This window comes from Ciona robusta, chromosome 1 (assembly GCF_009617815.1).
Source record: "Ciona robusta chromosome 1, ASM961781v2".
In the NCBI taxonomy this organism is placed as follows: domain Eukaryota; kingdom Metazoa; phylum Chordata; class Ascidiacea; order Phlebobranchia; family Cionidae; genus Ciona; species Ciona robusta.
The window spans coordinates 8,565,442-8,586,577 of record NC_143235.1 but is presented as its reverse complement, the minus strand read 5'-3'; the positions used below and the strand labels follow the sequence as shown (position 1 = coordinate 8,586,577).

The 21,136-nt window shown below is 38.5% G+C and overlaps 3 protein-coding genes and 1 non-coding gene across 6 annotated transcripts; 1 reads left to right on the top strand and 3 right to left on the bottom strand.

Annotated features, from left to right (window-relative positions):
* Positions 1-677: 677 nt before the first annotated feature.
* On the bottom strand, positions 678-7,117 carry LOC149742726 (uncharacterized). Of its 2 annotated transcripts, XM_089889989.1 has the most exons (10): positions 6,373-7,117; positions 5,723-5,851; positions 4,259-5,650; positions 3,425-3,636; positions 2,820-2,960; positions 1,939-2,629; positions 1,491-1,822; positions 1,330-1,435; positions 1,201-1,269; positions 678-1,122 (listed from the first exon to the last, which is right to left on the bottom strand). In XM_089889989.1, the coding sequence occupies exons 1-10, from the start codon at positions 6,473-6,475 to the stop codon at positions 920-922; spliced, it is 3,378 nt and encodes a 1,125-aa protein (XP_089746115.1). In that variant the 5' UTR covers positions 6,476-7,117; the 3' UTR covers positions 678-919. The 2 variants fall into 2 exon arrangements, with proteins under 2 accessions (XP_089746115.1, XP_089746108.1); XM_089889982.1 differs by having other exon boundaries at positions 4,259-5,851.
* A 183-nt stretch (positions 7,118-7,300) lies between these two features.
* On the top strand, positions 7,301-18,421 carry LOC149742724 (glutamate receptor ionotropic, delta-2-like). Of its 2 annotated transcripts, none has more exons than XM_089890009.1 (22): positions 7,301-7,937; positions 9,290-9,457; positions 9,601-9,754; positions 10,033-10,193; positions 10,636-10,781; positions 11,022-11,135; positions 11,357-11,407; positions 12,177-12,293; positions 12,623-12,809; positions 12,965-13,089; positions 13,630-13,839; positions 14,245-14,436; positions 14,767-14,880; positions 14,938-15,136; positions 15,636-15,860; positions 16,269-16,376; positions 16,581-16,737; positions 17,153-17,260; positions 17,327-17,459; positions 17,706-17,827; positions 17,896-17,948; positions 18,182-18,421. In XM_089890009.1, exons 1-22 carry the CDS (start codon positions 7,841-7,843, stop codon positions 18,310-18,312), a joined length of 3,072 nt encoding a protein of 1,023 aa, XP_089746135.1. In that variant the 5' UTR covers positions 7,301-7,840; the 3' UTR covers positions 18,313-18,421. The 2 variants fall into 2 exon arrangements, with proteins under 2 accessions (XP_089746135.1, XP_089746126.1); XM_089890000.1 differs by having other exon boundaries at positions 12,533-12,809.
* On the bottom strand, positions 15,957-16,071 carry LOC149742725 (U5 spliceosomal RNA). The gene has a single exon (XR_016387396.1). It is a non-coding gene; the product is annotated as a U5 spliceosomal RNA (small nuclear RNA).
* LOC149742723 (uncharacterized) lies at positions 18,081-19,491 on the bottom strand. Its single transcript, XM_089890042.1, has 2 exons — positions 19,200-19,491; positions 18,081-19,078 (listed from the first exon to the last, which is right to left on the bottom strand). Exons 1-2 carry the CDS (start codon positions 19,391-19,393, stop codon positions 18,694-18,696), a joined length of 579 nt encoding a protein of 192 aa, XP_089746168.1. The 5' UTR covers positions 19,394-19,491; the 3' UTR covers positions 18,081-18,693.
* Between the last annotated feature and the right edge of the window lie 1,645 nt (positions 19,492-21,136).

The window sequence follows — 21,136 nt, the reverse complement described above, 5'->3', positions numbered from 1 at the left end:
CACATTTCCTTAACGGCTGACACTAAGCAAACTTGTGGCTTTTTGAGTGCTATCTTATGCAGCAGCGACTCGTTGTTTTCCAATCCAAGTCAACGAATTCGTTACTTATAAAACAAAATTTACATTCGACCGAAGAACTAAAGAGCACACGATGCGGTTTGGTGGTATCCGTTGATTGTTTAAAGTGGAATTTTTAACTTCTGTATACCACCCGATTCGAGAGCAGATAGCCCGGACAAGAGCTTAATGGACCATCAGCGTTGCTGCCGCAATCTTGCGGTTTACACTGTTGTTCCTCTGAAATATGGAAACAGCAGAGGTTTCAATCTTGCAGAAAGTTTCGGGCGTTCTGCCACGAAATTTGATTCTAAACTGCTTATCGCCTTCAAACGCAACAGCTCACAAGCAGCGGTAACGCAACACCTCTGCTTCTCCTGAACTTGATTAATTCTACTGGTTAAACTGTGACAGGTGACTAAATAAACGCTAGAAAGCCTATTTCGCCGTATGGCTATACGCCAAAACAATAGGGCGTTAGTGTTGTGCTTAAGTTTTAAATTTAGATTAAGTTTTAAATGTGCGTGGTAACAACTTTCTCAGGAAGTAATGAATGTGTTGAACAACCCTTCTTTACAGGGACATCTGATATTTCCCGACATGGCATGTGTTTGATCAGGTTGGTGCCAAACTGACTCTTTATTGCATCGGAAGCCCGTTCACACTAACTAGAACTCAAACCACGAACAACCGTATGTACAATCACCATATATATACGCAACACCTTATATACCCAACACCAACTGCCTATAATGATAGGACAGTTAAAATAACATTACATAAGAGACAAACATCTTCAGTGTGATTGTACACGGTAAAACTTTCAAGCATTATTGGTCGACCTTCTTCATAATATCTATATTTAAGCAAAGAGCCGAGGGGTGACGATCAGACCCGCGTTTCCTTCGCCTGAAATATTTCGCTTCTTGTACTTGCTTGGTGCCAAGTTGTTAAACGAAATAAGAAGTCTTGAACCTGCTGCTGGTGAGTTTACGGAGTTCCGGCTTTCGCGATGAACCCCCGTCCTGCGTACTCTCTCCGCTACCGATCTTTCTATCCTCGGCACTATGAGAAGAAAACGAGTTTATGTGTAGGTTTTGAAACATCCTAAGACATCAGACGTCGAGAATGGTTTTTGCTTACTTTTTGCAGTTCTACTTTCCTTAGCTTTTTCTGGCGCGTTTGCATTTATAGGTGTGTACGCAGTTAACCCTGTAATCAATTAAATTTGAGTAAGCGTGTTGCCTAAATTACTTAAATCCCTGTTTTTACCGAGAGAGTTGACGGTGACGGCCGAATGTCGTGAAAAAGTTTGGTTCGTTTGACTTTGAATTAGATTTGGCATAATGCTTTTTGAATCCCGTTGTCCTGTTAACCCCTAGAAGGTGTAGAATACCATTAAAAGTATACTATCATTTACTTAAAATCTTTACCTGTTGCTTCGTTGCTCTCTGTCGCCTCCAAGCGCCCTCAACATTGTTATCACCTCGCCGCACGGGGGCGTGGCTAGGTAACGTGGTTGGCAATGAGGAACGACTGTCCAAATAAATTCTTTCATTGTGCGAGTCGCGTTCCTGGTAGACTTTACCGGAGACCCGATTTACGGAGCTTGTGACTTCATTTCCATAATCAGAAAGCGCTTTGTTCGTTTTAGCTTCGTTCACGCTGTTAACATAGGCTCGGTGGGCATCTTTCAGCGCACTGCGAGCTCCTGCCGAAAGTCTTGCAAAATTGAACCGCCCGTTTAACTTATCGACGTTAACGACTGAAACGTAAGTAACGTAAATACAAGTCACTTACGATTATTTTAAACCGTATGTACTAATATAACATTGTCAAAACATATATACAATATAGGGAATTTGTTAAAGGTACAGTTACCCCCTCTGTTTTGGTCCTTCCGTCGTTCGGCAATGTTAGGACTTGCTTCAAGTAAGGTTTCTCTCGATCGCGGTTGTTGGGTGCGCCATAGGTGTCGTCTTGTGTTGGAAGATTCGCTGGTTTTTGGTCTAACCGCTCCTCCCCGAAACCCCTCGCCACCTGTAAGTTCATGCGAGAATGGGAGGCCGTCATGTGGGTTAGGAAATTGTGCCGCTTTTGTGTTCCTGAGCAAGGCTGGTTCGCTTTCAGTGGTTAACCTTCGGTAAAAAGGACTTGTTTCTGCCGACATGATTCGCTGGTTAGGTGAGCTTATTAAATGCGGTTGAGGCTTCGGCAGAACACTCGAGTCCGTATCAGTTTCGTCGACAGTTGATGGTTTATGGCCACAGTCGGCGTGTGTCCGATCCAGGGCATTTTGCCGGGCAACCGCACGGTGGCGCCTTTGTTTACGCTCTCGCCAATCCTCGTACTGTCTCTGTAATTGAACATGTGAGTACCGAGGCATGAACCTTTCCTGGTTATATTGATCAGGGTTTTTCAGATGAGTTCTGACAGGACGCGCTGGAAAAGAGTTCGTTGAACCCCCTTCCATCGACCTGAGTGTTTGAACTGAAGTTTTTTGCGTTCCATGGCTTGATGCAGTTCCTGGATTGGCCCTTTCTCTTGACTGCTGTTTCAAAAACTGCTGCATCTAAACAAATGAAATGTTTTTTCATATATTCAAACATACATTTCGTTTTCAGATCGTGCTACATGATGTGTAAGTATACATCTGTTGGTAAGAGGCAAGGTTTTATGTTAGCCACATATGAACCCCCTAAAACGCCATAAGCGAACCATTACGAGCATATGTAAAACAAACGGATGCTTATATACACCACCTGTAAAATATCAAAGGAATCTCTTCTTCCTGTTCGTGCACCTGTAGTTTTTAGTGTTTTAGGTTTGTCGTCTGCAGTGGACGCAGTATCAGGCCTGCTTGTTATTACTCGAAACGGTGTGACCGAACTTCGAACCGACATCTGAGCAAACGAAAGAATTAAAACTTTAAAAAAATATAGGCTACAAGATAACCCGCTTCACTTCTATGTCATAATCCAACGCTAGTTCACGGGTTGCGTATGTGTATTTAAACCACTCAAATAAGTAGGCAAGTTAATTGTTTGCGTCGTTGAGTGAATATGCGCCGTGGTTTATGGCACCTTCTGTAGATTTTACACTTTTGCTAATTTTCTATATACGTTAACTGTAGTCTGTAACCACGAATATATATGGGGTCGACTCCTTGCGTTCTATCATTGTTACCTTTATTGCTTCGCTGTTTAGACTACTACTTTTGTTGGGACCAAATAGTGTTTGAGAAATACACATGCTGTTTTTAAAACATAAACAAGGTACGCCACTGCCGGTGCTGTTTATATAGTCATCCTAAGATGGCACAGATGTAACAGTTATTCTTGCTAAAGTTGTTTTTTTTATAACGTACCCTTCCAAACGGATTAGTTAGTTCCAATCCCAGATTTTCCAGGTCGTCGTCGAATCCATCAGTTGGATTATCAACTGATGTTGACGTTTCGAGGTATCCATGCGAGGAGTCTGTAGAATCTACTCCTTGTAATTCATAAGATCTCTCTGTCGGCGTTGTGCGTGTTGATTCTCGAGGTACCACATGTATTTCGAGGTCCAGGTCGAACTTAACTAGAAAATAGAACAGGTATTCGATTTACGGCAGGACAATTTTGAATTTTTTTATTTTTGTTTGATGTCGAAACTTAAACTGTTAAAATGCTATATGTTGTTGTACTGAAGTTTTCATTAAGTGTGTGTTAGACGAGTAGGTAGTAGGCAGTCGAAAAGCTTTCCAGGTTGTAAATTAAAACAAGCGAAACTGTTTACACACTCCATTGTTTTTAAGCAATTGTATTGACCGTGTGTTTTTGTATTTTTAAAACGGATAAAAAAGTGGAAATTTTAAATAAAGCTTGCCTGGTTATTCTTTTATTCACGATGACTTATCATAGAAAATACTTTCGCAATTTAATATTATTATGCCAGGTAGAACTTTTAAAATAGCCTATAGTGGATGGGGGAAGACGGGGCACCTTTAGCACATAATATTCAAATATTCTGATCGCGTTTTATGCAATAAACAACGGTCTCGGTCTACAAAATATCTCTGTGAATTACCTAAAAAAAAGCAGATTAAATTAAAATCAAAGTAAAAAATATTAAACTTGTAAATACAATACAAAAATTAACCGGATTCAATATACCAATTTGTTTTAAAATATATATGATTTGAGTCTTTTTAATCTTATACCTCGTTGCTTTTTCCCTGCGCTTCCGACACTCCCTCTTTTTTTTAACGCACTCGGAGGAGGAGAAGGAAATCCAATCAAGTCTTCCCCATCACCGAAGCTGTAAGTGGTGTGTCTCTCCATTCCTATGCAGTCATCAATTGGGTTTAACGACGTAGCTGACTCTTGTGTGTAAACTGCTTGTGGTATGATCTGTTTATCGTCTATGTCGGTAGCGCTCACTTCACTGCTAGTTCCCTCGTAAGTTTTAGCGAAAACTTCACGAAGAGGAACTTGCTGAGAAAGGGACGGGTGACGAAACTTTCCTAAGAATTCTAAACTGCCTTCGGTTGGAGACTTTAAAGAATCGCTTAAACAGTTTTCAGATTGTGCTTTCTGACGGTGCACGTGACCATCATCTGCGCCTTGTTTTGTTTGTGATTCGTGTTCGCGAGTGATAGTTGTCATTTTCCGATGGTGTTGTGCTTCGTTAAATGCAGCTGAGTCTACTTGTGTTTTCTCTTCTAATGAATTGAGCGTGTCAACTGTCTCTTCAGTTGAGTCGTCCAGGTCTGTAAGAAGCACAAACTTACCCGTAAGGCTTCGGCCTGAGAACGGTCGTTCTTGCCCGCCTCTTGAATGATTCGAAATCGGTCTTATCGTCAGTAGCAATTCCTGCGTCTTCACGTCTTTGTCCTCTTTGTTGCAGACTATCGCATAAAGATCAACGTCTTCGTTTAAATTTGCGCCGGTGCACTTGAACTCGGATTCGGGGGCCGTGTCTTCAGAAGACTGTTTGCGCTGCGGTGGAGTTTGAATGGTTTCAATACGAACCGCCTTTTCATAACATTCTTCGCTTTCGTCTCGAGGGCTTGTTATGACAGGCTGCTGTCTTCCAAGTGCGCTGCCCTTTACACTGCTAGTCTGCGCGTCTCGCGGTCTATTTTTGAAGCAACTCAGATCGTAAATAAATTCCGTTGTTGATTTTGCGTCACGATCGCTCTCGCTTTTATTCGTGAACGAGCTCGATTGCAGATCCGTCGTAGCTGAGCGCCGCTGATGCCAAATTTCTTTTCCTTCAGATCTGCTGGGAAAGCCGAATACTTTACTTGTTGCCAGTACCTGAAACGACTCTTGTCCTGACAATCTGTGCCCGTGTTTTGAGCAACATGTTTCCGAGTCCGAGCCCTTGTCTCCATGTACAGACCGTGTCACCTTACCATTGTCTTCCCTCCTCTTGTACAGCCGTCTACCATTGTTCGTCGCGGATCCTTTGTTCGCGCTAAGCGATTCGATGCGGATTTCTCGTATTAAATGCCGAATATCGTTATTGGTTCTGTCATCATTATCTCCCGGGTCTTGATTCTCATTAGTGCTGGTCGCGCTCGGCACGCGTTCAGTGTTGTCACTGTCTTCTGTTAAGATTCTAAGTGTTGACATTTCGCCCCCGATGCTGCCCCCGCACCCTCCTACGTCATCTTGCTCACCTCTTTTCGTCAGCACAAACTTTCGAGGTGTGTCGCCATCACTGTCGCTCCAATCCCCCGCCGTTCGCGGGAGTGATGGATCCGGTAGAAAATCGACCCTTTCGCTATAGGTGGTCGTTAACGATCGAGCTGCAAAAAATGTGTTTCCGTAAACCGTTAAAACAAAACACGATTTACAGAATAGAAAAAATATTTTTTTTAGAGTTAACGCTGGTCCTCCGTACCTATACGTGCTCACAAAAATTTAAGCCGTTAACAGTCAGTATGCCCTTTTGTTTATTTTTACTAAATAGGTAACGAATATGTTTCACCCACTTAAACAAACTTAGCGATATAACATAAACGCTTCCCAACGAAGACCTTACAAGTGAGTCCTAAACACGCCAAGTTCTTGTTTAAATGGTTTGTCGTGTCATTAAAGGTTTCCTTATTCAACGTTTATATCGTAAGGTAGGGGAAGACTGGACACTTTTAGAACATATGATCTAAAATCTCGATCGTGTTTTAAACAATTAACAACGCTCTATAAAAGTCCTGACAATTCGGTTTTAAAATTCGTTGAATGTTTTTGTTTGCTGACGGGACGAAAACATGAAATGTAAAGATGCTTCATCTCCCTTAACCCTATACTACATAAGGTATATACATACCTCGCTGCTGCATGAACATACATTTATTAAACACAGATTCCGGAATGGTCGTATCGCATGTTAACCCTGTTGTATGTCCATTTCTGTACGACTGTTTGTACATATTGCCTGTCACTTAATACCACGCAGAACAAACGGGAAGATTTTGTTAACTAATGCAATATACTCTCCCCATTGAAACGGCACTTATGTATGATACGGTAGAGTTTGTAAATTTATTTTATTTGTTTCACGAAGCTCATTCAGAAGTGGCAATTATATTGATTGTGTGCTTCAAATGTGATCGTACACCAACGCAATCGTGGTGGTACAACACTTGATGCTGGGTATAAAGTGCACTCGTTGACATAATTAGGTTTGCCAACTCAACTGACGTGTTTATTTCATATTTTCTAACCGTGAAATTGTTTGGCAATTGGTATCGAGGAAAAGGCTCGCTATAGTTTTTGGCGAGCTCGCCTTTAACGTATCAATCCACCATAGTAGGCTACTATGGGAGTAAGATAGATACATCGTTAAGACATATAATCCATGTTTTCTTGTCGGGTTTTTACCAACTAAGAAAATCGTATTTTCAATATTTATTTTAATAATTAAGCTCAATTGGTGTCCTGAAGGAAACGGTTAGGTAATTCTGTAATTATTCTTTGTTTACTACAAATTATAGGACGTTAAAAGCGAATAAAAACATGTCCCAATAAAATGCACTATATATCTAAATATAAATGAGCAAATATTAATGTACGAACATCCCTTTGAAGGGTTCAAATCTTGATCTTCTCGTGTATAAAACCCGTTTTAAGTCGTTTGTTTATACGTGTTTTGTAGCAATCGATATAGGCCTATACACAAGTTGTGCGAGTAGCTGCCACAGCGAAACGACCTGGCTTTACTATGCTGGTAACGTATATGAACGGGATAAATCTGAATTGAATTTACTCAGAGCTGGCGAGAAGTTACAGAAAAAAGGTACTCGCAGTGGTGAGCTTTTTGTGTCCAAAACGAGCCGGGAATCACAATGCGATCGATTTGATTGGAATATCGAATCAACGACGCGTTTTATATACGATGTCAGTGTGGTGAGGTATATATAGGTTTGTTGGAGCCTAGACGATGGAAATTCTGTGAGCATGTTCTTACTGTAGAGTATACATTACGATACTGCTATATAGTTTGACGGGGCATATGGGAAGGGTGGGCCGCTTTATGTTCAGTGTGGAATGCTAAAATCTACGTTACGTTCCGCTCCTTCTGCTGGCTCATTAGCTTCGCGATTGACCCATTAGAAAAAGATTGATTTTTCTATCAGAAAATTTTGTCGCGCATTTGGCTTACAGCCGGCTCGGGGTAGAAATTCCAGGCAGTTTTTGTTATTGTTTTCAATCTTCGTTTTCGGTTTTTATCTATGATATTGTGTTTCTCCGTATAGTTGGATCGCAACAGTTGTAGATAAAGCAGTGTCGTCAAAATGCAGATGATTATATCTTCGTATATTAGTCAAGTGTCGGTATGGTTGCTTGCTACGTTTGTATGTTCGTGCTTGTCCATGCAATCAACTATTATAGGTAAGCAAACCTATATGAATACAGAGGTTGTATAAGTTTGTAAAACTCTTAACTGTAAACGTGGGGTTAAAACTATGTTTATAAGACGGGGTATAAAAGCGTATTATTTCTAATGAATTTATTCGGTAAGATATTTTACTCGCTTTTTTACGTTCCAGAAAGTACCGTAATTGGTCAGTGCCAGATGCGAACGTTAATTAGCGCATATCACATTCAGCATTTTTGCAACCTGTTTTGCCCCGACCAAACCAATTACGTAGCATATTATAATAACTGAATGAAAATTAGTAAACGTTTGAATGGTACTGCCACAAAGGTTAAAAAGCGTATACGGTAACGGTGGGATGAGATAGGTGCCATAAACACATAACAACCAACGTGCTTTTATATACTGATTTTAACTGTTAACAACGCTGTTTTGGTACTAATGAATACGTAAAAAATGTCGAATGGAGCAAAAAACGTTTTTTTTTATGTCGAATAGAGGGGGGAAAAGGTAATGTAAAATAGTGACTTACAGAACTGCAGCAAATAGGTTATGAATTTTATCACTGTAGGTTTAACTAGAATAGGTGGCATTTGCCGGTCATCTCTAGAGATAAGAATCAATTTTCGGCTTCAGTCATAATGATAAATTTAACCTCACGTGGACGCATTGATAATTACATAATCCAATGACTCGCCAGGGACTCGTGGTCAACCATTAATCAGTCCGACTTACGAACGTTAAATCAGTGGATTATGTAATTATTGCCACGAACGGTTGATGGCGGTTCGATGAGCAAACCAAATCACGAACAGCACTCGGGGGGAATGCATAACTGTTAATAAAGTATTAATCCATAAACTATGCGCCTGGATGAAGTTATACAGATAACGTATTTTTAAGCTCTGATGCGATAGACTAGAAAGAGTGATGAACCAACGCTGGCCTGCATCCCAGGTCCCCTGGCGTGTCTCGTAGTTTTTGTACCATACACAGCACGTAAAACTGATCGTATGAGTTTAATATGTGAATATTCAACAAAGCTGACATATAACGAATGCATTGTTTAAATAGATGATTACAAAAAATTCTATGTTTGGCCCTATGTTAACAACATTAACCATAAAAAAGTAAAGTGGGGGAAGATGGGACGCCTTTATCACATAATATCTAAATATACTGATCGTGTTTTAAACAATTACTAACGGTCTATGGGAGTTGTGAGGATACGGTTTTATAATTGTTTGAGTGTTTTTGTTTACTACCAAATGGGACGAGAAAATAGAATAAAAAGGTGTCCCACCTTTCCCCACTCTACTGTATATAGCTGGATATAATGCATCCGAAATCGAAATATTTTCCACAGGAATTCTTTCGGATGAACGTCTTGATCCACATTTAGTGAACAGTGCAGTCACGCAAGCATGGAAAGCGACATTCGCTGACGACATCCTCATTTTAAGTGGAGCTGAGTTCACTCCAGCTACAACTGAAATCGTGGATATCAACAGCGCTTCCGACGTTGTAGGAAAAGGTGGGACTATTTCAAGCTGTTCGTTTGGTTAAGCAAGAAAATTCAAATAATTAAAAAAAGCATTAAAACACCTAACAGCCTCGTTTTAGAAAGAGAGAATTAGCGATCCAGTTGAAGTTACTAACGTGCAATTCTTTTTTTAGTCTGCCAAATCTTGGAGAAGTCCCCTGCTGTCATCGTCGTAGTGTCCAGATGCGGCTATACCAGGTCCCTTCACTTTTTATCTTCTGCACTGAAAATTCCCGTCGTTGAAGTTTCCCTACGTGAACACTTTGATTGTCCAGGTCCATGCAAAAGGTAAACGTATGAAGTATTGGTTGTCTGTGTTATTGTGGTTCCTAATTGATTGGTTTAAAAAGGCATCATTTTTATATGTTTTTGGTAAATGCTTTATAGTTTATACGAAAAAGTGTTGCCAACATACTTTAGACTGGTAGAGTATACTGAAATGCAATAGCCAGTATTTATAGATATGCGTTATATAATTCCTTGAATGTTCTTTGTTTACCACTGAATGGGTCAAAAGTGTCCCATCCTACCCCACCATACTATATATCTATCATGTATGTATACAGTTACATGATGTCGGGGGTAAATGGCACAAGCACGGACACACAATTGGCACAAGTTGACAGCAACACACTCATGGGCTCTGCAGGATACGACGGTCTTCTTATCTCATTTTTTAAAACAGCTTTATGGCGGAAAATGATCATTGTATTTGATGAGAGCGTAGGTAAGAACTGAAAATGTAATCATACCATTTAACGTTAACACATTCTATGTATCCGAGACTGATCTAGTACTACTTATAAAGTTGGACAGTTTTTGTGACGAAATAACATTCAAGACCAAGTGTTACGAAATGCGTATAATAAGTCTATATAGTGATTTGTATTGTGTAAGTTATATATACACATATATATATTGGCTGAAATGGCATCTTCAGTCGCTAGTCTAAATCATTTGTTGGAAACTTATTGGAACTTTGATTTAGCTTTTATGTAATGCTTGCAATTTGGACAACCATTGCTGTCCACTAAGCGTTTTGCCCCTCGCTACTATATGGTACAAGCGACTCATATAACAACCGCTCACACGGTTCCGGCCAATTTATTTACTTTCTTGACCGTTTGATGACTTAATTTGAAAACTAAAGTGAACTGGGCCATTTTTAGATATCGGATCGATCAGCAGAGTAATAGACAGGATGGGAAATCGAATGAGGAAGGTTACGCTACAGCGCCTGCCCGCTACGGACAACGGAGAAGTGGCCACAGTGGCCGCTTTATCTCTGGCACAAGACATGATCAATTATGCTATGGTTTGATTTAATTTTAACTCCAAGTTACAATTAAAAAAGTAGTTTAATGCAAATTAATGTAGTTTCCAATTGAAGTTCTAAACTATGCGAACAAGGTTTATTAGTAACTCACGTCAAAATAAATATACCTCTTATTTGCATGTGCAAACTAAGCATGCTGATGTTATTTAGAATTATGCTGGTATTTCACATACCAACAGTATCGTTTGAATTTCCCAGCTTGCATATTTCATCTATTAGGAAGGAGTTTGGGAATTTGATGATGACGCAACCGCCCAGGCTCCATTATCACGTGATGTAGTGTTCTTGATATTAGGAAGTGAAGACACGGTCAAGAAATTAGTTTTAAATGTGGTAAGACTTCCTTATGTGCAATGTCTGTCGTTTGTCACTATTTTAGCCCCAACGAAATTACGCTCGGGGTTCTAACATCTAAAATCATTCATATATATATATATATAACTGTCGATCGAACGTTCCATTTTATTTATACTGTTGATGAATAATACATTGTATAACATTTTGCGAAGTGCGTGCGTATGATGAGTGGTTAAATCGAGATATTTTGGTTGCAGATTCCAGAGTTGCCGTTCAGCTATTACGTGCACTATTACATCATTGACGTTGTAAGTTATAGTAGTTACACTAAGGAGTTAACGGAAGTTAACCACCTTATCTATACTATAAATAGATATAAAGGCATTCCACCAGAAAAATCAAAATTTGTGAAATGATAGAAAAGCTCAAATATGATTTACGGGTACCACCAAGTTTCAAACAACGGCTTTTAAAAAGATGCATAACTAAACCGGAGTAAAAAAGCATTCGTGGAACAACATATGGGATTTCCATTAGAAAAAGTGTCACTTAACTTAACTATGTTTTAATTTGTTAGTAGTTTACAAACTAGAAAAAGGTTAACATTACAGTGATTTTATTTTTAAATACGATTTTTTATGCACTATATTTTTCACTTTAGCGATTTTTTTCTGTTTTGTTTTTTAAAACTTTGGAGGTAGCCTACTTTTAAATCACGTTTAAACATCTCTATACATCCAAACTTTCAGTTTCCGTTAGTATGTATCTTAAGAATTTAACACTGTATAGGTTCTTAAAAAGTATAGTAGGCGGTATTTACGGAATATCTCTGGATAAGAAAGAGATTTCGACTTCTACTATCATGATTATTATCGCCTTTGGTAGTAGCATTAGTTATTACAGAATTATTGAAGAGTTTTTTGCGGAAGCACCTACAAAGTAACATACACGGTAACTAGAAAGCTGGCACGAGGTGCTGTTAAGTCCGTGTCATAACGACTGTCGTTTTCCGGCCAGCACGCGAGGAAAAAGTAAGTTACATTCATTCATTCAAGTAAAATATTTTCTGTATACCAGGGCTGGAAAACCAGTTACTTCACCGAGAGTCTGCTCTTCCGTGATGGTGTGACCGTCATCACAGCGTCTGATGATCGAACTGTACCGTCAGTAGTGAATGAGGATGTTTTGCTTCAGGTATGAAATATTTGAAACTTTAGAAACAGTTGACTGTGTTGTCGGCTGCCTCGCGTTCCAATCCAACTCAACAGCATCTGGATGGTCCTGATATTTATTCAATCGATAAAACTCTGTTAATTTAACCTTGACGAGCTTCCAAATTGTGCCCGGAAAACATCTTGTGCCTATTCTGTTTTCGGATACGTTAGTGCGTAATTAATTGTATAGTACAATGTAAAGGCCTCCGCGTGCTTTAGGAAAGCCCAGATCGTACAAGATGTCTCATCCACTGGTTTTGTGATCGATGGGGTCGCGAATCTCTTAACGTCATAATCTTGTTTCTTAAGACGTTACTGTCCAAAGTTGGAAGTGTGTTCGCTTCGATCTATATTTCCTTCGTTCGCGCCGGGACTCTTGGAATGGATTTAACGGCACATGCTGCCAACATTACTTGCTCAAAACTGGCGGTGGTGGAACTAGAGTCTAATTTGTGGCTGGCAAATTCAATACGTGCCTCCATCTTTGGACAGAAAGGTAATTAGACGACGCCTTCTATAAGAATTATATATCATAAGGAATGACAGCTTAATCCAAACTGCAGTCAACGTTTTGAGTGCTGTGGACCATATACTAAAAGCTTACTTAAATGTACAAATAACCAATTCAAAAGTTATTCATTAAAAATGCAGAAAATGTAGACGGAGAATGGTCAGTCAGTGGGGGTAACAGTCCTTATTACATCTCGCATCAGAACTCGATGTCTTCTAATGTTTCGTTGGAACTAGACGGATGTGACGTAACGGAAGAAGGGCAGGTACGTGCTATAGTTTTACAGCTGTATCACTCCATGAATAATGCATCGAACTCTCTAGCGGGCAGGTAGTCAAAATCTCAGCCATGTAAATTGCGAGTAATTGTGTTATAAGTTGACTCGAGTGGCCTGTTCGACACTGCTTGTTCATTTACGAACGTTCTTAAGGTGCCGCCGTCTGACTAATCGGTAGCGATGTGCGAGAACGGAGTTTCTTGCGACCTATAAATGTCGGAGATAATCTACTTGGTATGGTTTAAAAAAAATAAAATTCACCCACCATAAATGCTTACTTCATGTTTTATCTTGAAGATAGTTATTTGTGTTCAAACACAGTGAGGCAAAAAATGATGCCCTTTTATTTCCTGGTAATTTTATTTCATTGTACTTTCATATACCATAAGTGATAGGTATCATCGGTTTAGTTTAGAACCACTGCGCTGTAAAAATGTATATATCTTTGCAATATCAATTTATTCTTTGCATATATAATATTTTGAGTCCAGTTTTACACTCGTGTGAAACTACCAATATTTCCTACAGATTCAATGCGAGTCGTTAAAAGCGAAAGAGGACCGTATAAAGTTTGACAACCAGGGTTCAAATCCCGACTACGCTACCACTGACACATTCAATACGCACGAACTAGGAAAAGAAAAACACGCCTTGTTTGATGACGAGAACTCTGATACGTTGTTATACGAGTTTGGCAAGCGATGGTTGAATACGACTTTTAAAGTCGCAACGCTGGAGGTATAGGAATGAATGAATGTAACATATTTGTGTTTACGGGTCGGGGCAACGACATTTCGTTGCAGCATGGGTGTTCTGTTTCATCACTTTGCATTTGCTCAAGGGTTATCACACATAGGTATAGACGCACAGGTCATGCTGTATAATTTATTATTAGTTTAAAGTATACTCATCCTGCGGCAAAGAGGTATAGAATATCTGCGATAGTGTTAAATAAAATACTGTACACTGGAATAATTACTACGTGACTTATTTGTAATTTTTGTTATTGAACGAATTACATGGCAAGCCATTTACTTATAGTGTAGCAGTTGATTTCCTGTTATGCATACCATTAGCAAGATAAGCTTAAATTCTGGGTCGTAATTTAATATAAATTGAACATGTTGGTCGTTTGATTTACAGGACGAGCCGTTCGTGTTTGTTCGGAAAGATTCGGATGGCCACGTGACGTTTTCGGGGTTCTCCATCGACTTGCTTCACATGCTTTCGGAAAAAATCGGATTCCGATACGAAATTTACGAAGTTGCTGATAGAAAATACGGCACGTTCAAAGATGGAAAATGGAATGGCTTGGTCGGCGATGTAGTTTCGAAGGTACAAAATATTACCACTTCAATTTATACTAAAATAATTTGACCGAAATTTGAAGTGCTACTCAGTCGTACAATTTCACCAAATAATTTGTTCATATCTGTACAAACAAGTGATTTCAAAGTCTAATATAAATGCAATACGATCTAAGTTTTTAAAATCATTAATACATTGACGGCCCATTTTCTCGACCTTTTAGTTAAGACGATTTTTTGGACACATTTTAGACATTTTTTTGATATTTTTATTCGAGTTTTTTTTTTGTCTCCGCTAAATGGAGCACTTACGCATGAATCATCAGTATTTAGCGTAATGTACATTTTTCAACTATAGAAGGCGGATTTCGCAATAGCTGCAATGACTATCACACCACAGCGGGAGAAAGTGGTCGATTTCACCAAGCGTTACATGGATTATGCTGTTGGGATTCTTATGAAAAAACCCAAAGTAAGGAACACCGTGAACTACTGGTGTATGTTTATCTACCTTCGTACTTTATCCCAGGCCGTCACTAATTTGTTCGCTTTTTTGAACCCTTTTGACAACACGGTGTGGTACTCGATTATGGCGGGGTTGTTCCTCGTATCTATTCTTCTGTACGTGCTCAACCGTGTTTCACCGAAGAGAATGCCGGGTCCACCTTTCCAGGACACGTCTCTTCATGGAACCTTCTGGTTCGTCTATAGCTCGCTGGTGCAGCAAGGTATAATGACTGACGTAATCGGCTTTATTTATTTTTCGGCCATTTTTAACTACACACGTCCAATTATAGATCGATTAAGCAGCGCAGGGTGCAAAACTTTCCCATATACGTCTTCTAATTTGCATAGCCTAAACTGGCATATACACAATACATATGCGCGAAAACCAATATTAATATACAGTAGCCAGACGAATTAAGCTTAAAGAAAACCCATGCTACTTTAATCAGGATACAATAAAACTGCCAGAAAATTTAAACTGTTATACGGAAGGGTGGGGGAAGATGGGACAACTTTAGCACATAACAACCAATCATATAAAGTTGCAATTTTATATTTATTTGAATTTTCTTTGTTTACTACCAAATGGGACAAGAAAATATGAATGAAAGGCGTCTCATCTTCCCCGACTACTATATATATAAAACGAGGAATTAAATAATAGCTTTCTTCCTTGACTTTGCTCTCCCCTCAGTTACAGGGAACAATCCTTCTTTCCAGGTACGGACATGAACCTTGTGACAATATCTTCACAGATAGTTACCGGGGTGTGGTGGTTTTTTATTCTTATTATTATATCATCGTATACCGCCAACTTGGCTGCCCATCTTACAGTAACAAGAATGGAAAATCACATCACCTCGTTTCGGGATCTTTCCAAACAGAATGACATGGTGTACGGAACTGCCCTTGATACCAGTATTTTTGACTTTTTACACACAAAAGGTGGGTTAATATGTGTTTAGGCACGCCAGTAAAACTCTGTTTTTTTAACATTTACAGCTCGTAATCGATACATATAAAAAAATGGTTAAAAATAGGAGCCCGACCGAAATCGGGTAAAGAAAAATTGTTAAAGACTCATTGAAATGCTCCCCTCCACGGAATTCTTTAGTAAAAGGCGAAAGAATCATGCGCTAAAGAGAAGCCAGAGTGGCGAACTAGCTATTTACAATTGGTTATCTTGTAAAATAGATCTCCTGTTTGTGGGCCTGGTGCAAATGACTGTAGTATAACATTTATTTTTGTACGTCTGAGTTTTAGCGTAAAAGCAATTCATAAGTTATGTATATATATGTGCCATATTTGTGTTAACGCAGTGTTTTTATTTTGAAATGTATTTTATTTTGTCAGGTTCAAACGCTAAAGACCTAACATCGATGTATGCACGTCTGTGGAAAGTCGTTAATGCGTCACACTCGGTTAGCGACCCAAAACAAGGCATTCAACGAGTGAAAGATCGTAAGACAACTTTTTTGAAAACTGCCGTTTATAATATTAAATGAATGACTTATTTTATGTTTTTCAGTGTATTTTTTGGATGTGCTTTTAGTTGTGCCCGTACACTATGTACTGTTTTTTTAATGTTGATATTCTAGACACCAAGAATTTTGCGTTGAGTTATGTGTCATACAGCAATAATTTAATATTGCGTTTTATTTTCAGAAAATTATGCGTTCCTGTGGGACGTTGCAGTAATAGAATATCTCATATTGACCGATCCGGAGTGTTCTTTTTCCACTGTACCTGATTCAATTTATGATAAAGGATACGGGATTGCAGTTGAACAGGGAAATCCTATCCGTGAAGTTATGTCGATGGGGTAAACATTATAGTTTTATTTTTCACTCGTATTTGGCTAACTTCGCGCTTCGATGTATATATAGTAGGGTGGGAAAAGATGGGACATATAAGGCACACAATATACAAGTATCCTGATCGTGATTTAAACAATTACCAACGGTATACGGGAGTAGTGAGGCTATGGTTTTATAATTCTTTGAATGTTCTTTGTTTACTATCAAAAGGGACGAGAAAATAGAGTGAAAAAGTGTGCCATCTTCCCCCACAATTTCATACTGAACGACGCAAACGAACCATAATTGTCCCACGAATGCTGATTAAAAAATCTTAGCACCAATACACTTATTAATTTGGTTCACTTAAAACAAGTGGTTTCATCATGTTTTTAGAACTTTTTTTTTTAAATATCCATCATGTTAAAAGTTTCCGCGCAGGATATTACAACTACAGGACGGTGGTGAAATTGCACGACTAAAGCAGCGTTGGTGGACCAGCATAGGAAAGTGTCCAATTGATCATTCGGGAAGTCGAAGTCATTCTAGGTAAGCGCGAAACACACGCCAAATTTAGCATTTATTACCAATCAATTGTTTTGCTCGTTCAAACAGTGAGTTAACTTTGGAAAATTTCGCGGGCGTGTTCTGTGTGCTCGCATGTGGCTTGGTTATCGCAAGCTTGGTTGCGGTTGGAGAGATATTGCAGTACATGAAAAAAACAAAGAAATTACAAAAGCAAAAAGAGGTGAGAAAAGAATTTTGCAATCCATCAAAACAGCAACAGCAACTATTTTACTTTAAAGTCGCCTTAGCGGTTTTGGTCCAATAACTCTCGCCTAGTTCCCAGAACCCATGACATGCCACGCCGTGGACTTCACATATACAAAATAGAAGTCACGTTGTAATTTTTTAATGCGCCTTAAATAAGGCAAGGCATTTTGTTGCATTAAAATACTAAAGTAAGTTGATAAAACGTGTGTATTAACCATAGAATCAGATGGAATCGTCGCAAACATCTAGTGTCCCACCTTCACGTCGACCTCATGTATACGTGGAAAAATGTGTCGGAGACGAACTGCACATCGTGTTGAAAAATCCAGAGATATTAAAAAAGTATATAGAAGTGAAAGTGTTAACGCCTGACGATCCAATTAACCGATATCCTGCATTTTTTTTTTCAGAGAACGACCCCCAATTACAGAAAATGGGTCAGCAACTAACAGAGATACATCAGGTTAGAGTTGTGACTTTACATGGAGTACGCTTGCATCACGCAAAGTAACATACATTGCTTTACCATGCACTGTTAGTTTATCCTCTAATTCATAGCAACAACTAAGGGACAGGATGTAACTAAACTAAGTAATGAACATTGTCCATGATTTCCTTTATTGCGGCAAGTACAGCCTGTAGCTTCTTTGTATATAACTTGTACATTGCACTGTTTCTACAAGATATTTCTAACAGAGACAAAGTCCTGGTGGGGATCACACAACTTTCAAAGAAACGCAAAATCAAATACGAAAGAGAGACAGCCACACAAAATAACAACACTGCCGAGGAACAAATTTTCTAACTCACGATCAGAGTTGGTTTAGTAAATTGTTATAATGCAGCAAATTTTAACCCTATGTTATGACTGTTTAAAAGGTAGTGAACTCCCACCAGAGCGGAATAAATTAAATAAACTTGTAATTGAAGAAAGAATTATTATGTGGGTTATTTTATGCTTGTACTGATTATAGTAAGTCGTGTGACTTTAAACTACAAAAGCAATTAACGCATACGCAGCATATTTCACCTGCATAACTATACAAAATTTGCCAATACATATGATACAAGGTACAACCCAACTTTTTATGCTATTTCAGTTTCTACAATATTTCCTTGAAACTACTAAAAGCATGTGATTTAAATCATGATTTGCTAAAAGATAGACCTACTTAATTCACATAATAGGTGCTATATATCAAAGAGTCTCAGTCTTCTACAGCCCCAGGCTGAGAAGCAAACTCTAAAAAGTCCTCTTCGTAATCAACTGGGCGAGACAATACAATGTGCACTTGGAACTCTTTAGAATGGTGTACCTTATAACGGTTTACAGTTTCTTTCAGTTGGGTTCTGTCCCTTCCTGCTGTACAGGTTGGTGTATCAGAGTCACATTGATGACAGGAAACATGAAAAGGAGGGTCGACTTTTTCTGGTTCGTTGTCGGTTGACTTTCGCTTTCTAGGTGTCCTTTGCCTTTTCTTTGGTGGACTGAATTCATGCTCTGCCACATTGAAATTGCACCTAATACAGTCCTCTTCTTGCTTTTCATGGTCGGCGTTCTTGTTAGATTTGACATGGAGAAAATAAAGTGCCCTAATAATAAAAACAATGTTATTCTTTTTTGGAATAAGTAGTTCAGTGTAGAACCGTAAAAACTAAAAGAATAATTTAGCACCCAATGAATAAGCCGGAAGCAGTAAGCACCTGTTATTACCTGAAACCTGTCTGTTTGTAATTGACTTTTTGCCAGCCTCGGCATTTAAGGAAAGGCTGAATTACTTTGCTGTGGAACGAATTCGGAGCACCGCCAGGCGTTGACACCAACAAAAAAAACAACGCATCCTGTTCACCATGCTGTGTTGCATCCCTTATATCATCCAGTATATCTTGAGTGTTCAAGTCACACATTCTGAAACCCTAACCTGCAATATCCGTCTCCTACTATAAAATTTTCCTGACACTGTCATAGGGAAATTCCCCGATACACTTCGCTGAACATTTGTATAAATTTGTAGTTACAAAAAGGTTAAAACTTCGTGAATCCCAACAAAAAAGAGCAACAAGAAAGTCAAAACTTGTAATAATTTTATGTTTTTAAATACTTTAGATTAAACCATTGCCTCATTTTTGGTAAAATTTTTTTTTTAGTTTGCTGCCCGCTAGAGCGAACGAGAATACTTTTGGTTGGTTTTGCATTTATGAACTAAACATAGCTTCATAAGATTAAATGCGAACAAATTATGTCCATGTCCTCTATGCATTGTTTCCTTTGCCGTGTAGTCGTGTACCTTTACGGCGCGGCGCGTAATCGGTGTTTCCGAATTAACCACGTGACTTTATGTGGATATCAGCTTACAATCCACCAAACAGCAGGCAGGCGTAGTAAAAATTTAGTGTAGTGTGTATAAGTGATTGCTTCGTTCCATAGTAAATACCTAAAAACTTATTTCAATTCAAGCTGTGGTTGTTTTAAATGTAGAACATGTTATTCACAGATGTTTTTATCTATTTGTCATTTAAAACTTATTTAAAGCAATATATGATAGCCAGTCAACAAAGTTGTGATATAAAACAAAACTTTGGATAAATAATTCGTTTATTTACATATTTAGACAGTTCATAGGTTTAATTCTTTTCGAACAATATGTTTCAATCAGTGAACGTTAATATTAATACTTGAATTCGAGGAGATAAACAAAATTGTTATGTTTAACTTTTACATGTCAACATGTAACATGTCTATATACAATTAATCTTGTTACAAAATACAGACCAGGTGTATTAGTTTAGTTTAACTATAAATTGGCTACTAATTGTTTAATTTGTCTTTTTTAGTTTTATTATCTATGAAGATCTCAATATGTGTTAAACCATGTGTGTCCTATTTACTTAACCTCTGTCACCGTTGGTAAAAATTTCCCCCTACCCCATCCGCTAACTGCTAATCCTTATTACTCCCAACACCTATAACCACTAACTAATAACCCCCAACTACCAACCTCCTATTCCTTTTCATCAGCTAATTTGTATTATATAATATGGAAAGTTACTTCACTAGTGCCCCTCATCATATAGGCCTACATCAGCCAAACCCATATCAAACAGCATCCAGTAATAGGATATCTAAAACAATGCGGCTTTGCTAACAATTCGCTTAATGAAATTTACCACGGCATTTAGTAAATAGCGCAGTGGTACTGGTGTGTGTTACCAAGGCAGAAAAAAATAGCACAATACACAGATTTGACCATTTTTAGGTTAAAATCTATATTTAAATCACTTGAGTAGGATATTGTATCCTCAGCAATGGTCATGTGGGAGATTGACCAGATAGGTTGAAGTGATTTTGTGATTTAGACTATGTTGCCGCAGTGATGCAAGGAAAATTTCAGAGATTGCAATTATAGTTTCAAGTTGCCATATCGGTATCTTCATTTTCTGTACCTATGGAAGTATTTTATGTATCACTTGCTACATCCTTTTAACACATCAGCACAATTGATCCGCATTTCTTTTTAATTTTCCCCTCCTCCAATGGAATATGGAAAATAGTGATGTGTAATTGTGTATATATCTTATAATCTTACCTGTTTTATATAATTACCTATTGGCTATTATACCTAAACACAGTGGTGCAATGGTTTTGCCTAT